Source organism: Taudactylus pleione, unplaced genomic scaffold (assembly GCF_031769625.1).
Source record: "Taudactylus pleione unplaced genomic scaffold, aTauple2 ptg000963l, whole genome shotgun sequence".
NCBI classification, from domain to species: domain Eukaryota; kingdom Metazoa; phylum Chordata; class Amphibia; order Anura; family Myobatrachidae; genus Taudactylus; species Taudactylus pleione.
The window spans coordinates 101,911-120,333 of NW_028285364.1; the positions used below are offsets into that span (position 1 = coordinate 101,911).

Genomic DNA, 18,423 nt, shown 5'->3' on the forward strand with positions numbered 1-18,423 from the left:
CTGAAGTTCTTGGAGCACCACTGACACATCCCATGGAGCTACAGGAGGGTCAAAAGGAGGTTGTATATGTAGAACACCTTGCATGAAGGTGTGAACATCTGGTATAGGAGCACAATTCTGAGCTGAAACTGGATAGACAAAGCAGAGACCTGTACTTTCAGCGACGCTAGGTGGAGGCCTAGATCCAGTCCAGCCTGAAGAATGGCAAGAATTCTAGAAACTTTAAAGACTTGATGGTCATAGTTTCTTGGAGCACACCATTGGAAAAATGTATGCCATATTCTGTGATAAATTCTGGCTGAGGCCAGTTTACGTGCTCTAGGTCCGGATGTAGACATGGACCCTGAGACAACAGGTCTACTCATAGAGGAAGTTGAAGAGGGACGTCTACGGAGAGACTATGAAGATTGGAGTAACAATGGCGTCTGGGCCTGTCTGAACTCGAGGAAGCAAGGATATCGGAGGGAAGAGATATGCCAAATGGAAGTTCCATTTCACAGACAAGGAATCTATGAAGACCACATCGGGGTCCCTTGTCCTGCCTCCATAAACTTGAAGTGTATTGTTGTGTCTTGAGGCCATGAGATCCACTTTGGAAGACCCCATTTGTCCACCAGAAGCTAAAAGACTTCTAGATGTAGAGACAATTCTCCGGCATGCACGTCATGACGACTGAGGATGTCCACCTCCCAATTGAGAATCCCCGGTATGAACACTGCAGAGATGGCTGGGAGATTGCGTTCCACCCATGTGAAAATGACGGGCTCTTCTGTCATTGCTGATTGACTTCGAGTGCACCCTTGGTGATTGAGGTAGGCCACAGCCTTGTCGAACTGTACTTGTAATGGCCTGCTTTTCAGAATGTTCTGAGCCAGAGTGAGAGCTCTGTAGATGGCTCGAAGTTCCAAGACGTTGAAGTTCCTCGATTGGGGACCATTGGCGCTGGAAGAAGTGCTGGCCGATTATTGTGCCCGACCCTCGGAGGCTTGCGTGCCTGGTGAGGAGAGCCCAGTTCAGGATTCAAAAGGGACGACCCTTGTTCAGATGGGATGTCTGTAGCCACCAGGCTATGGACAGGCAAACCTCTGGGGGAGGCTCATCACCTGGGATCTGAGCAGATGGGGTAGCCCATTCCACTTGGAGAGGATCAGGTGTTGTAGGGGCCTGGAGTGAAACTGGGTGCCCTCCACCATGTCGAAGGTGGACACCATTGATTCCAAGGCCTGCATTGCAGAGTGAATTGATACTCAGCGATTGTGGAGCAGTCTGCATAGTCTGTGCTGTATTGCTGAAATCTTGTCTGCCATTAGGAAGATTCTCTGAACCTGATAGTCAAGGAGGGCTCCCAAATGCACCATCCTTTGAGAGGTTGTCAGGGAAGATTTTTTCCAGTTGATCAGCCAACCGTGCATTTGTAGAAAGGCAATGGTTACCTGCAGATGGCGGTGAAGAATCTCTGAGGAGCTGGCCAACAGCAAGAGATCATCCAAGTATGGGAACAGTCTGATCCCTTGGCGACGAAGAGAGGCCGCCATAACTGCAGAGCCTGAAATTGGTAATGTTGCTGTAGTATAGCAAACCGAAGATATTGTTGATGAGCAGCAGGAGCCTTAATTCGGGTAGTAATAATTTGGGTCCCCTCCTCTCAACGGGGCAAGGGTTATTATTCTACTCTTTTCTTAGTTCAGAAGCCCAATGGGCCTATCCTCAACCTCAAATCTCTGAACAAGTTTATCAGGGTGCCCAGGTTTAGTATGGAAACCCTCCACTCTATTATCCTAGCTAAGGAGCCTGGGTATTTTATGGTATCTCTAGACATTCAGGACGCTTACCTACATGTACCTATAAGCGCCTTCCCATCCGAGAACCATACCCACCCGAACATTGCAATTCCGAGTCAGATCCAAGACCGGCTCTGGTTTTTCCGTCTAACTCGGATCTCAAAACAAGGCAAGATATCATTCATCCGGTGTCGGATTCTTCCGGGATTTTGGATTATATAAAGGTCTCCGCGATCGGCGCCATTTTCACTCCGGCTGTGGAGAGAGAAGCTAGCAGACGTGTACTCACTGTCAGTCACTCAGTGTGTGTGTCCAGTCGGTGTCTTGGGCTGAAGGCTGCTGCTGTGTTGTCCATAAAGGGGCTTAGGCTGCAATATATAAAGGGGGGCTTCCTTCAGTGGGGGCTGCAGCTGCTGTGTCACTTGTCCTGTCAATTAACTGTGGCTGCTGCTGTGTTGTTGTCCTGTCCATCAGGCTAGGGCTGCAGTCCATAAAGGGGTGCTGTGTTGTCCAGGGGGGGTGCTCTGTCCATTAGGGGTGCTCTTCCCCAATCTATAAAAAAATAAAAGTGCTTTTTTTCTTTTTTTTGTGTGTGTGCGTTAGCAACTTAACTGCGCTATTATTGTCAGTGACACTGCCACAGTTTATCATCCACGTATTTGTGACTCTGCAGGTGGTCTGTCCGCACTCGGCAGGGGTGCTTTGTTGCCCATAAAAAAGGGGTGCTGTCTGTGTTGTTCATCAAGGGGCTGCTGCCTCATTCAGGGGTGCTCTTCCCCAGTGTAAAAAAAATAAAAGTGCTTTTTTGTGAGTGTGTGCGTTAGCAACTTAACTGCACTATTATTGTTTGGTGACACTGCCGGACATACCACAGTTTATTGTCCACGTATTTGTGACTCTGCACTACAGGTGGTCTGTCTGCACTCAGGGCCAGATTCAGACCCGCTCGCAAGCGGGTCGATGGTGGCCCAGTGCGCACGTGCGCGAGCCCCCGAGCGAGTGCAAAAGCACTCGCTCCATGACTCACTACAAAAGGGGTGGCCGTCGATGTTGATCGACAGCTCGCCCCATTTTGTAGGCGTGCCGGGGGGGTGGCTTCACAAACGGAGGCGTTCCCATGCGAACGCCTGCCGTTTGTGGGCGGCCTCACTGACATCACCAGGGATGGTGATGGTCGCGATGGTCTTGACCATCGCGACCATCATCCTGGCCGCTCGCAATAGCTGACCCACAGCTATGCGAGTGGCACAGAGGCCGCTAAAAAAAAAAAAAAAAAAAAAACGCCCTGATTCAGAGTGAGCGCTCTTTAAGAGCGTCCGTCTCTGAATCAGACCCTCAGTGCTTTGTTGTCCATAAAGAAGGGGGTGCTGTCTGTGTTATTCATCAAGGGGGTGCTGTCTCGTTCAACACTGAAGAACTTGATCCCAGATTGGTCTTCCCTCATAATTGTTTTTAATAATCAAAACAGTCAAATAAATAAATTAAAAACTAATCAATCCTTCCGTCCTTTCCCTGTCTTCAGTCCATAAGCATATTCCAACTCCGTCGGGCCTCTGACCTAGTTAAGTAAAACATTCTTGGTTTATAAACTTCCTAGGGGTCGTATAGTTTATTAAACTGCCATCCTGTCTACCACTGCAATGCCACTCTGTGCCATGTTGGAAGCTGAACTGCCACATGTTAGTTCTGCCCACTGCTGTCACTTAACTTAGTTAGCCAGCTAGCTGGATACAACTTTTTGTCCTAAACTAGATTAAATCAATATTGTGAGCTGTGAGGTGGTCAAAATTGACTGGAAATGACTGGAAATAAATGTTACTAAGGTTAATAATACTGTTAAAAAAACAGGCCCAGATTATGTGATTTTAGCTGTTTTTATGATTTTTTTAGAAAAAATACAGATCCAAAACCAAAACACGCAAGGGGCAGTTTTGGCAAAACCAAATCCAGATCCAAAACACAAGGAGATACAGATCCAAAACACGGGGGTGCGCACCCTGCAGTATGTGTAATATGGAACAGTGTAGTGTGCAACCACACTATATAGTATGTGATAGCCCTCACAATTATATAGGAGATGTGAGGTACAATGAACCCTCTATACCTTAGTATGTCAGGGTACAGTCGAATAAAGGGAAAGGTATAAACTGGACAGCATAGAAAGTGGAGATCAGCGCTACATACAAATGTAGAAAAAATCACTATACGGTATATCTGCAATTGGCACTACAATCAACTACACAGACTGCAGTGGCGGGTAGGATATAGCGCCGCATAAACTGGCCTGTGGGAGAGGTGTACAGGGAGGCTGGACCCAGCGTTTCCCCGAAGAACTGTGAAGCAGAAAATGGCTGGAATGCGTCTCTGAGGGGCCGGAAGGTGAGGGAGGACCAGCTCAGGGAACAGCTAGACTGCAGTGGAATGGCTCCCTCAGCTGGGGGAGGGACCGCAGGGAGAGTGCCTTCTCCCCGTGCTGACGTTAACCACCGGGTCCCCTGGCCTCTAAAAATGCCCTGCGCCAGTATATTAACGCCCCGGTGGTCTAGTGGAGTTGTGAGCGCACCAGTGTCCATATAAGCACCTCTGATCCGTCTTCTGAGACCGGAGGCTAGACTGCGTAAAAAATTATAAAAAGCAAACTCAAACGAATTAAACAAAAAACTAAAAAAAAATATGTATTAAAAAAGGTGATTTTGTGGTAAATTGCCTTTGAGTCTGATTCAGAGATGTACGCTATTCCGATGTTTACGGAGTTGAGCGATTATCAGTAAACTGCGCATGCATCAAAGCCCATCACCATAGTCGATTACTGCAACTATTTATTCGCAGTGTGATTGACAGCCACGAAGTGTTTGGGGAGTGACGGTAAGGAACGCAGGCGTGTTGCGACATTTCGGGGGGTTGTCTCACCCTACGACTGCGATACCATATGCAAGGAATATGGCTCCAGTATCTCAATTCCTATGCCCATTCTGAGACCGATGCCGCATCTTTGTATACAGATGCCGCGACATTTTACACAGATGCTGGGATTTGCAAAGCTGCAGGTGGGCCTTTATCCATCAGGAGTTTCTGTAATAAATTACGGGCAGATACTTGTCAAATTGTAGTTGCCAAGATACAAGCAAAACAAAGCTATATATAATAAGGTGACAGTATAGCAAAAAGTTGGAGGACTGGACATTAGATACTAATCAAACCAGGGGCGTTAGAGAAGAGGGGCCCGTGTGCATTCCCCGTCCGGGGCCCCCTCTTCTCTTCCAGGCGTCCGGCAGCCGACTAACGCAGCTGGCCAGCCACCGGAGTCTACTGCGGCGGCCATTTTTCTGGCTTTTTGTACAGCACTGACACCCGACGCGGGACCTCGGAGAGGTAAGTTTTAAGTAATATGGGTGCAGGGTGTGCGGTGCGGGCCCCTCTGGACCCGGGGGCCCATGTGCACCGCACACCCTGCACCCATTATAGATACGCCCCTGAATCAAACCCAATGTAGTCCAACATCAGACGTTTGCAGTGTTCCAAAGGCTGTCACCATAAATCCTTCCTTTCATAAATGATGGCTCCCAAGCATTAATAGGGATATGCAAAAATAAGCTACAAAAAAGGAAGACATGTGAAGTACTGCTAAAACTCAGAAACAAATCCCCCTTGTGTATTGGGAAAGGGAAAAGTGAGGATGGCACTCCTATAATCCAAAGAGTAGAATGGAAGAAAAGGACCTCGCCACCACTAGGATATTCTGTACAAACGTACCGAAGACTCACTGAGATAGCCAGGTGTAGATACATGTAGCAGTTTCTTTGCTAAACACCTACATCACCGTGTGTCACTCAGAACATGCTATGTCATGGGGCGTACAGAAGAGGCAATGTCATGGGGTGTACAGAACAGGCTATGTCATGGGGTGTACAGAACAGGCAATGTCATGGGGTGTACAGAACAGGCTATGTCATGGGGTGTACAGAACAGGCTATGTCATGGGGTGTACAGAACAGGCTATGTCATGGAGCGTACAGAACAGGCTATGTCATGGGGAGTACAGGACAGGCTATGTCATGGGGCGTACAGAACAGGCTATGTCATGGGGCGTACAGAACAGGCTATGTCATGGGGCGTACAGAACAGGCTATGTCATGGGGAGTACAGAACAGGCTATGTCATGGGGCGTACAGAAGAGGCAATGTCATGGGGTGTACAGAACAGGCTATGTCATGGGGCGTACAGAAGAGGCAATGTCATGGGGTGTACAGAACAGGCAATGTCATGGGGTGTACAGAACAGGCTATGTCATGGAGCATACAGAACAGGCTATGTCATGGGGAGTACAGAACAGGCTATGTCATGGGGTGTACAGAACAGGCTATGTCATGGGGCGTACAGAACAGGCTATGTCATGGGGCGTACAGAACAGGCTATGTCATGGGGCGTACAGAACAGGCTATGTCATGGGGCGTACAGAAGAGGCAATGTCATGGGGTGTACAGAACAGGCTATGTCATGGGGCGTACAGAAGAGGCAATGTCATGGGGTGTACAGAACAGGCAATGTCATGGGGTGTACAGAACAGGCTATGTCATGGAGCATACAGAACAGGCTATGTCATGGGGAGTACAGAACAGGCTATGTCATGGGGTGTACAGAACAGGCTATGTCATGGGGCATACAGAACAGGCTATGTCATGGGGCGTACAGAACAGGCTATGTACAGAACAGGCTATGTCATGGAGCGTACAGAACAGGCTATGTCATGGGGCGTACAGAACAGGCTATGTCATGGGGCGTACAGAACAGGCTATGTCATGGGGCGTACAGAACATGCTATGTCATGGGGCGTACAGAACAGGCTATGTCATGGGGCGTACAGAACAGGCTATGTCATGGAGCGTACAGAACATGCTATGTCATGGGGCGTACAGAACAGGCTATGTCATGGGGCGTACAGAACAGGCTATGTCATGGGGCGTACAGAACAGGCTATGTCATGGGGCGTACAGAACAGGCTATGTCATGGGGCGTACAGAACAGGCTGTGTCATGGGGTGTACCCAACTCACATGAATGCATATCTGAGGGGTACATTTACAAAGAATCGAGTTTGGTCGAGATGACATTCTCGGGTGAGTTTAGGCATGTTTTTCATCTCGCAAACTTACTAAAGGCAAAGTCGGGTGAGTTACAGAGATATTTCTCTCATGTCACTCACAAAACTCGGGCGAGCTAGCAAACTCGAATCTTATCTCCATCGGCCCAAATCTGAAGTGCTTTTCACCTAAAAAATAAATCTCGCAAATTTACCAAGAATCGAATTGTGAATCTCGGGTGAGATGCCTGCAAACTCACTGCCAAATTGATGTTTTAACCCCTCACCTCCAGATCTGCGAGTTTGGCTGAAACATACTCAAACCTTTTTTTTTTTTTAATTGTTAAATGTGTTTAAATAATTTTTTTTTTTAAATGACATGAGGTTCCCCCCCAAAAAGACTAACCAGCCCCGGACTTGTCGGCCTGTCCTGGTTCTTTTACAGGGAAAAAAATGTGTGTGGTTCCACTGTAAATTAAGAACCAGCACTAGGGAGCAGGGCCAGAGCTGGTTTTAAATATATAGAAATAAGTTTTGCATGAGGTTCATCATATTTTTAAAACCAGCACCGGACCCCTTTCCCCGGACCCCCAGTCGCAGGATCAGCCCTGACCGCTAGTTAGCCCAGGCCAGGGATCTCTGGGGAGTTGGGTTGATAGTGTATGTGTATTGTGTAAAAAGAAGAATATTTCACATTGTCTATACAGTGGAACTACAGGTCCCAGCAAGCCTCCCCCGCATGCTGGTATTTGGAGAACCACAAGTAACAGCATGCGAGGCATTAAGGGCTCAATTGTACGTGTAGTTCACCTGTAAAGAAATGTGTAAAAAAAAACACAACACACACCTGTAAAATAAAATTTTATTACATACATACAAACACATACATACTCACCTGCTCCCAGATGTTCACATCCCCTTGTCAACGTTCAGTATCCAATGGAAGTACCTGTAAAAAAAGCTCCAATACTCACCTTTTGTCCAACGATGTTCTCCGCAGTAATCCAAAGAGGGGCCGGATACTCTGTATCAACACACATCAGCATATTGATACAGTAGCACTAATGAGACCTCAGGGCTTGAACTATCATTATTGCCGGGCAGCCAGCCAATCAGCAGCGGCTTCCATTAGCTGCCACTCATTGGCTGGGACACATGTGGAGCAGCCGCTCATTGGCTAAGTCCAGCTATATCTCCCTCCTTTTCATCCTCATTCAACTTAAAATATGTATTTTGCTAATTTTATAAAAACAAAATCTAGTAAACAAGGTGTAAAGTTGTTTTTGGAACGATAAGTGCACTAAAGTCTATACACAATTTGACAATTAGAAAGGGACAGCTGCAAACTTTTCATTAACTTGATGTATGTTTGATCATTCACAGGTAGTGAATTTAATTGTGAACGGTGGAAGTTCTGTGACGCTGTCAATTTTGGATGAAGATTCCTATTCAAATGCCAAGAAAAATGGAGTTGATTTGTCTGGCAATAAAGCACCTTCAGCATCTTCAGCACCTTCAGTACTTTTAGCACCTTCAGCTGAAGATGGTTCAACAAAACCGAGGCTTTGCTATCTGGTGAAAGATAAGGGCACCTTCGGATTCTCTCTAAAGACACAAAAAGGTCAGAAAAAGGAACGGTCTCATTCACCATAAAAATTGCACTTATGTACGTAATATCTATAATTTCTGTTTTAGTATTTCCTTAGGATGAATCTGTCTCTATGAAATAAGGAGGAGCACCCCACTTATTATAGAAGCATTGCACCAAAAATTGATCACACCAGTATGATCCATAATGCATATAATAGCTGCCCTCACCTGCCATGGCCACATATACAGTAAATATAAACTTTCCCCATTAAGGCTGCACCTGCAGTACCCTCACACTGACAATAACACCTCCCCCCCCCACATGAGCATACCAACCGCACCCACCCATTGGTACACAACAGTGACGTGCGGTGAGGTCAGTGGCTAGGGAGGCACACATGGAGATGGGTCTGAGTGCTGGGGGCCTGTCTCACCCCCTACTCACTGTAACTCTACCCTCACTACACTAAGCTTCAGTGTCCATTGATTCTCCTCCCTGCATCACTTTGTCTTCTCTTGCTGCTGCTGACTAAGCTCCAATCTCTAAACACTGCTGTGCACTTCCTGGTCACATGCACATCCAAGGTGTCCATCAGTGCTCAAGGCACGCCCCCCCATGCTCAGAGGCATGCCTCTATTAGCTCTCTTTCTGTGCAGCTGACTGCCCCGTGGTGTGGCCCCACCCCCAGTCCCAGGGAGCTCCACAATACCGGTGAGTGTTAACTATAAAAATGATTACAATAAACAAAGAAGATGTCCATAAGTTATAAATATCTTCTTTATACTACTATAATAATTTTTATATCAAATCTCAGGAGTATGACAGGGGAGGCTCTAGTACACAAGAACAGCCCCCTAATACGTTCTCCAGGGTGCACTCACAGAAGTATAACAGCAGTACCAACAGGTGACCACTATACAAGCAGATCCCTGATACAAGTATTATTATTACTATTAGCGTTTATTCATGAGGTGCTACAATTTTTTTGTGGTGACGCACAGAGCAAAGATACAAAACAAGCTAAACAAAACAATACAAACACAATAACAAAAACAATAACATATTATTAATTAAAGGTGTAGGTACAGTTATAGCATATACCAAAATGGGTGAGTTAGTGGGCCTAAGGAGAATGATGAAACAAGAGGAGGGAGGGCCCTGCTCATGAGAGTTTGCATTGTAAAAACTAGGATGAGTGAGTGGGGGTATTGGGGAGATACGGGAGGGGCAGCATATGGGAGGGAAGAGAGAATCAGGCAGAGATTCGGTAGGGTCGGGTGAATTATTGAGCTCCGAGGGAACGATTGAAGCAACAGATGATGTGGGAGAGTCTGATCTAATGAGGGAGAGTGTTCCATAGGTTAGGTGCAGAGCTGTAGAAGTCTTGGCGTTGGAATGAGGCTGTAATTAGTGTGGAGGAAAGGTGGCAGTAGTCTCTGGAGATGTAGGAGGGAGAGGAGAGTGTGAGAGCTTTGCATGGGAGGGTGAGGAGCTTAGACTGGATCCTGTAGGGGATAGGGAGCCAGTGAAGGGATTGTCAGAGACAGAGCGACGTGACAGAAAGATCAGTCTAGTAACAAGGTAGAGGAAAGATTTAAGAAAAAAGAGGCATTTGAGGGGAATACCAGAGATGGAAAGACTGCAATAGTCGGGATGAGAAATGGCGAGGGAGGGACGAGTGTTGGGTAGGGTCCAGGAAGAGGACGGGGCGAGTTCTGGCAAAGCTTAGATGGAGTTATACAGATATTCCCAACATACTGCATACTTATCGCTTCAACCTTAACACAAAGTTAAGTGGAGGCAGCCATTTTGTGGGGTGTACCAATATCCATGATAATGCAGCCAGTCATTTAATCAGGAGCTATTGATGGTTCTGTACGAACGCACAAAGGTGCCCTCATATTTGCACAAATGCACCACTGTTTATGGTTTTAGCGCATGGATTTGCGGGCCAAGATGGCGATGTCTGCAGAAGTGCACAGTGAGCCCCGTGCGATGGCAGGAGGTGGGCAGATCAGGGGCATTCCTTGCTGAGGGAACATTAGTACTGAAGTGGAAACAACAAATCTGTACGTAACAGGACAGGATTATGTAACTGAGCTGGGAGAGGCGAGAGGTTGCACCTAGCAGTAACTTTTATTTGTGTTATGATGCAAAGTCGAAATAGGTGAAATTGCAACAACATTTCATAAATATTACATTTGGACCATATCACAGAGTAAAGGTGCATATACACACGATTTTTTAAAAACGATTATCGTTAACGATATATATTGTATAGGTGCATACACACACAACGATTTTTTGAACGATTATCGTTTAACGATATCGTTTGAAAAAATCGTTCACTTTGTGAGTCAAACGATGAACGACTATTGTTCATGCGTGTTCACGTTTGTAGTTTGTAGTTCAGTCAGGCTTGTCAACTCAACGATTTTCATTAAGTTAATATGCAAAAATCGTTTGTAGTTCATAAAAATCGTTCATTACATTTAAATGAACATAGTAAATTAACAACTTTAGTTAACGATTTTAGTTAATTTTTTCAAGGTAGAAAATCGTTTACTAAAATCGTTCATTAACGCAATCGTTGTGTGTGTATGCAGCTTTTATCGTTCAATCGTTGAAAGAATCGTGCACTTTCTAAGTTAAAACAATGAACGATTATCGTTCATGCGCGTTCACATTTGTAGTTTGTAATTTGTAGTTCAGTCAGACTGACCAACTCAACGATTTTCATTAAGTTAATATGAAAAATCATTTGTAGTTCAAAAAAATCGTTCATTACATTTAGTAAGTGAACGATTTTAATAAACGATTTTCGTTCATTTTTCCCTTGAAAATATGAACGAAAATCGGTTACTAAAATCGTTCATTTACTAAATCATTGTGTGTGTATGCAGCTTAAATTCTGACACTTTTTAAACTCGCCCATTGTAATAGAGTCCGAGAACATGGAAACTCTCCTGTTTTTATACTAAAAAAATCCCACGATTTAAACTCTCATCCAGATGTATTTCCCATTTTGAACATAAAACTCGACCAATGTGCGAATTTACTGCTAAACTCTCACATTTTCTAAACTGTCACCCTATTACATTTGGCCCAGGGTTCTCTAAATAGAGCTGGGGAACTTATGGTGTCTACTTTGTAGTGTGATTGGGGTTAGGGGGTAAGGAGAAGCCCCAAGTGGGACAAAAATTCCTTTCTTGACCATTTCGTGGGCGCTTCTCATCAGGCGTTTGCGATCCTCAGGAGTCCAATAATCAGCTGCTTGGATTCACGATGCCGCCAGTGGGGGTCTCAATGCAATCCACGTGGGGGCTGCAACACTTTCCATATTTTTGCAGAGCAGGATCACTGCTGGGGTGACAATAGCGTACAACTCTGAATCAGGCCCAGAAAGAAAAGCCGCCCGTATGTCAAATAAAACAAACCTTAATGACTTTATTGTAGCTCTTCCTGACTGATATTTACGTCTGACTGATACAAGGCGCTGGCCCACAAAATGGCTGCCTCCAGTGGTTGAAGGCAACAGGTGCTGTCAAGAGAGGTTTCTCAATCTGCCTAACTTGCATATTGCGATTCAGCCTGTCCTAATTCATATTATTATATGCTGTATTTTAGCCACCACTGGTGTATTCCTGGATACGGTTCCTGGCGGCTCCGCTTCCAAGGCAGGCATCCAGCAAGGTGATCGCATCATTGAAGTAAATGGCAAAAATATAGAGGACAACTCTTATGATCAAGTAGTCAAGAAGGTAAGGCAGGAGATTTCATTGTAGGTCAGATGCTGGCTCAAACAGTTTAAAAAGCTCCATTGATTCATTACTTCACAGCTAAATAAGGTACATTATATGGCCAAACGTATGTGGACACGCTGATTATTTAGTGTAATTTGCCCATTTTATCCACATCTATTGCTAACAGTTGAATGCAATCTCCATAGTCACATATTTGCAGCTGAATGCTTCATACAGAAAAGCTAACCCTCCCCCTAGTGCCTAACCTTAACCCCTAACCCTCCCTCTAACGGCAGTACTAAGCGTCGGATGCAGGCACCGGTATTCCGGCGCCAGCATTCTAATCGCTGGCATACCATGTGTCAGTATTATAAGTACATCCCCCCTGGTCATAGGACGCTAAGGTCTAGAATAGGGAGCTGCAAAGGACCTCTGACGTCACACCCACGTGACCCGCAATCAAAGGGGGAGGGGCAAGGATCAGAACGGGGGGGGGGCAAAAGTGTCCCCTCGTGGGCTCGCTATGCTTCGGGCACGGTGGCTCGCTACAAAAATGTATTCCCCCTCTATGTCCACATGGATAGTAACACTGGAGCAGTCCGGTGCTCCTGCAGCGGTCACGTGCTTGCAACGTCACAGAGGTCCTTTCTCCACACAGGATCTAGCAGCAACCGTCATAGGATGCCCCCTTACAAACAAGTCAGTTCCTGAAATGTATGTCCTGCTAAAGCCGCTAACGGTCACCTGTAAGTGCTGTTGTGAGAAATGGAATTGTCTAGATGCAACAACAGTTCAACCACGTGCGGTGCCAGATGTCGGCTTGAGTGGAGTGAAGCACACCGCCATTAGACTCCAGAGCAGAGGGAACTTGCTCTCTGTGGTGACAAATCACGCTTTACCATCTACCAGTCAGATGGACAAATGTGGGTTTTGGCAGATGCCAGGAGAACGTTAAAGCGTACTGGTCAAACAGTTTGCCCAGTTTATTGTGGAAAACCTGCAGGGCCTTGGGAGCAAATTTGACCGGTTCCAATTTGGCAAAAGTGCAGAGTTCTTGGCAATTTTGTCATGGGATTTAAAGCTATGATTTTAAAAATCAGTATAATTTAACGCCGATAAAATTGGCCTATTTGCCAAATCCGAACCAATTACCTACAACCCCACTGATCACATTTGGAAAGAATTGGAACACTGGATGTGAGCCAGGACTAAACGCCCAACTTCAGCGCCCGACCTCACTAATGTTCTTGTAATGGAAAGGATCCAAATCCTCGCAGCCAATATTCCAAAATCTTGAGTTAGTCTTCACAGAAAAGGTGGGGTAAACTCCATATGAATACCCATGAGTTTGGAATGAGAAGTTCAACAAGTATATATGGGAGTGATGTTCAGGTGTCCATATATTTTGGCAATGCACATCGCGCATACTTACCATCTCTATACGGTCCTCTTGCTAATAGCAGGATCTTCAATAAGTGTATTTTTCTCAGTTTTTGCCTATTACTGCTATAAATATTTTGACTCTTTTTCTGTCTAATAATGCTGGCAAAGCGAAGATTTATCTCTCCCGAAAACACAAGGCGTGATTCAGAACCGCTCGCAAGCGGGTCGATGGTGGCCCAGTGAGCACGCTCGGTGTGCGCGAGCCCAGTAGCGAGTGAGACGTTCACTCACTCCGGAGCTTGCAGCAAAACGGGGCGGCTGTCGATGTTGATCGACAGCTCGCCCCGTTTTGTAGGCGGGGAGGTTGAACAAACTGAGGCATTCCCGAAGGAACGGCAGCCATTTGTGGGCGACCCTACTGACATCAGTCGTGATGTCAGTAGTGGACTTCCGGCTCTATTAGAGCTGGAAGTCCACTCGGCATTGCGAGTGCTGAGATCCTACCTTAGGGTCTCCTCGCAATGCCGCTGGTCGCGATCATCGCGACCATCTCCTGCCCGCTCGGACAGGAAAAAATAAATAAAAAATACTCCCCGCCCTGATTCAGAGCATGCGCTCGCAAATAGCGAGCGGCTCTGAATCAGGCCCACAGTTCACAGTTTCCTTTGATAAAACGGTTATTTCCGCATAAGCAGCACATCACAAAAATAACAATAATATCATGACTGGGTAAAAAAAGGGCTTAATGAAGAGTAACATTTTACATCCAGAATGCGGAGCTATACTCTCAGGACCGGATTCAGCAAGGATCGGAGTTGCTAATACGCACGCAACTGGCCAATTGTTGTGTAAAGCGAATGCATTTGCATCGCAGTGCGCAAACTAGTCACTGCAATCGGAACTGCGATCGCAGTGACTAATCAGACCCTTCACAGAGTGATTGACAGGAAGTGCCGCTTGTGGGTGGTAACGGGGGGGGGTCGGCCGAGCGCAGGCGTGCCAGTGCGTTTGAACGCCATTGCATGGGCGATGCCCTACGAGGCCTGATAGCGTGCGTGGAAGTTGGCAATTTCTGAGTAAGGTCAGGGCTTGGTAAGTGTGTGTGAGGCTGCGATGGTAGTCGATGTTACCAATGGTTTCGCAATCCTGCTACACATTACGGATGTGTGTAAGGTAAAGTGGGCATTCTTATGTAGTGCTGAGATTGCATTGCGATCGCAATGGATTAGCATACTATGGCAGTTGCACTGCGTGCGTAATCTCTATTGCATTCGCAGTTGCGTTCCTTGCTGAATCAGGCCCTCAGTGAAGAGGTAGGAACCTCCTGCTGCCTTTCAGTAGAATTATAGCTGTCTGACGTCTCATGCGCTGTGCCTGATCTGTAGCTTATTATTATGTAGCTATAAGGAAAGGTTTAGGGTAAACCAGCAAAACCGACAGCGCTGACATTATTATTAGTGACATAAATATAACGCAATATCAGTCTGAGATGTTTCCATGATCTCCCCCCCACCCCATTTCCTGCAGATAAAGGAGTCCGGAGATTCTGTCATGTTCTTGGTCGCTGATAAAGCAACATTCAGTCACTTCCAGCAAAAGAAGAAGAAAATCACCGCGGATCAGGCCTCCGTACGACAGCTGCCCAACCCCCCAAAGACTGTGGAGATGACCAAAAGCCCGGACGGCTACGGCTTTTACCTGAGACAAGAAAAGAACCGTAAAGGTAAAACACACTATAAATTTATGAAATTTACTGATGAAAGTGTTGTAGCTGGAAGTGTGTTTACTGTTTTCAAACTTATTTTATATATTTCAATGTTCCATCTATGTGCAAAAATGTTAAAGATGTCTGTAAATTTTTATTTATTTTTCCAAAAAAAAAATGTCTCCCATGCCTTTCGTGGTGTCATACTGTAGGGCAGTGATTCCCAACCTCGGTCCTCAAGGCACACTTTTAGTGATATCCATGCTTGAATACAGATGGTTAAATCAAAATACCTAAGTCATCTGTGCTCAACTACGGCTATCCTTAAAATCTGGACTGTTGGTATGCCTTGAGGATCATGTGATCGGGATGCCTTCCAATAGGAGGGGAGTAACGGTACTACCTTTTATGATCCTCTGTATAGATCATGTGACAGAAGATGAGATTGCTGACGAGTATTATCCCCTATTGGTTGGGGATTCCATGTGACATAGGACACCAATATGATTGGAGACTCATTTTTTAATAAATAGCTAGCCGAGCTGTACAATCGGGTTCAGCCTTGAAAAAGCTGCTTACAGTGAAACGTGCGCGTCAGCTTTACTGGCAGCTCCATGTTGTTTGTTAAAGGGAGAATCATGTCTACACTAAATTGATTACCAGATGCTGTGTAGCGGCATGTACTGTGTTAGACACCGCAGAATAGATTAGTCTGTCTCAGGGCAACATATTACAGTGTCAATTATCCTAATATCAATATTAACAAGTTGATGTTTGCAGACCAAGATGCAATGCTGCAAATCAGTAAGTAGACAATTGTCTGACTATTAGAGCTAACGAGCTGACACTGAGATCCTCAAATTTGCTATATGCCCTGAATAGCTGTATTATATAATTTACAGTATAACACCAATGCATTTATTACTCTGCATTTTATCACTTTCCAGAGCTTCATTCATCTGCCCCATTGTATTATATATCAATTGATACATGTTGAACAAGATAGATTGTTGCAGATTAGCATACAACCAATTGTTTGAGTATTAGAGCCAAAAACAGACATTTATTTATAGTATTGGGAACCACTACGTGCTTTGAACAGTTGTATGACATACTGTAGACTGGCAACAACCAGCTTATTACAGCAACTAAGTTAAAAGTATGCCAATATGCTCCTATGTTAATTTACGAAGGACACCCATACTAGAAACAAATACTTGGGGAACTATGATTAAATGCACTATAAATGTGCACTAATGACATTGGCCCTCATTGAGACCCACTCGTGAGCGGCTGTCCGCTCGCAAGTGGGTCGATGGTCCGCACTGCGCATGCGCACGACGGAGGGAGCTCCGTCGTGCGCATGCGCGAGACGCGACGAGCGAAGGACTTTCCTTCGCTCGGAGTGTCTCATCAAAGGGGGCGTGCTTTCGATGTTGACTGACAGCACGCCCCCTTTGGTGGGCGTGCCGGGGACGTGCCTGCCAGACGGAGGCGTTCCCAAGGGAACGCCTACCGTCAGAAGCCGGCCCCACTGACATCACTAGTGATGTCAGTGGGAGTGATTTTGGCTCTGATAGAGCCAAAATCATTCCTGGCCTTGCGGTTGAAAAACTCAACCGCAGGCTTTTGCTCGCAGTTTCGATGGTCGCGATGGTCAAGACCATCGCGACCATCATCCTGCACGCTCGTATATGCTGTGGGTGGTGACCCACAGCTATACGAGCGTCCAGGAGGACGCTCCATATTAATGGAGGTGGGCCCTGATTCAGAGCGAGCGCTCTGGTCAGAGCGTCCGGCTCTGAATCAGGGCCATTATTACTATTCATTCTACACCAGCTGAACGTAATAATAAAGTGATAACCTAGACTCTGTTCACACGGTGAGGGTGTCTGGCCGCTTATATACATAGCATCTATAATGAAGAATTAACTAGATTTATTTAGAATGATCAATAATCAATTCATAATCTAATCAATAATCAGAATTACTGATAAATACTACAATCAATATTTTTATTTGGTTGTAGTCACACCTCATACAACAATACATCAGTGGATCTGCCTTTTCTTTTTTATTATATATGTGTGGTATGTTTGATATTAAAAATTTTTTAATCTTTATATTTCACTGTATACTTCCCTGTAATTAGGGATTATCATTTTTTAGGAATTTAATCAATAAAAGTTATATTTTATTACATATTTTTTTCTGTGCGCCCACTACCAACAACTCCTTATTCCTTTCCTTATCGTACCAGCAGAAGCTGGCAAAGAGTTCAACAGAAATAATTTACTAATCATTTTATTACCAGTTGAGGATTATGGGTAAATTGTGCAGAGTTCCCTTTTAAATAATAAACCTGGATATTGATTAAAGCTCATTATCAGTAACTATAGAACATTTCCCAGTAACTGTGATTTAATACTGTGTGAACCATCGTGTACATAAAGACAGGTTATCATCAGAGGTTATTTCCATGAAGAAAAGATGGCGGTATTCATCCAAAGATACAAGTTCATAAAACCATTTATAACTTCGAAACTCTGGACATGAATTCACTGATTTAGGTTCCTGTACTTCGGAGCATTGAGTACAATATAAAAAGAGCACATTAAATTAGTAAATAATAATGATCATTGGGCCAGATTCTTGCGTGCACTGCTGATCGCAGATTCCCAGTTATCGGAAACCTGAGTATGCGCAGGACCCATTCTGCTACAGTGCAGAATGGGTCCTGCGTAGACGCACGCAGACCCTTCAATCATACCTGCCTACTCTCCCGATTCGTCCGGGATCCTCCCCGGAAAGGCAGGCAAGCCTCCGGGTGCCCAGCGACCCCTCCGGCCTCCCCCCCCCCCGCGCAGTTATGATATAAATCCGGCAGTGGGGGGCAGTGACGCGATTCGCGTTGAATCATGTCATCGTGGCCCCGCCCGCTGCTTCACAATGCCATTAATATCAGCATTGTGAAGAGGGGGCAGGGTCACGGTGACACGATCACGCTGTCACACCCATTCCCCGCCCCCAGTGATGCGTCATTGCAGGGACACGCCCCCTTTGCCGCGACCCCACCCCCCCGTTGTGGAAGCCCAACAGCTCCCTCCCGGAGAAGGGAGCCAATAGTCGGCATGCCTTCAA

General features: G+C 45.6%; 1 protein-coding gene across 1 annotated transcript in view; it reads left to right on the forward strand.

Moving 5' to 3' along the window:
- LOC148473143 (Na(+)/H(+) exchange regulatory cofactor NHE-RF3-like) overlaps positions 1 to 18,423 on the forward strand; it is a 44,760-nt gene that overhangs the window by 11,194 nt on the left and 15,143 nt on the right. The window contains 3 exon segments of the mRNA XM_088460037.1: positions 8,244 to 8,481; positions 12,079 to 12,212; positions 15,105 to 15,300. Of these exon segments, the coding sequence (XP_088316163.1) occupies positions 8,244 to 8,481; positions 12,079 to 12,212; positions 15,105 to 15,300 (568 nt within the window).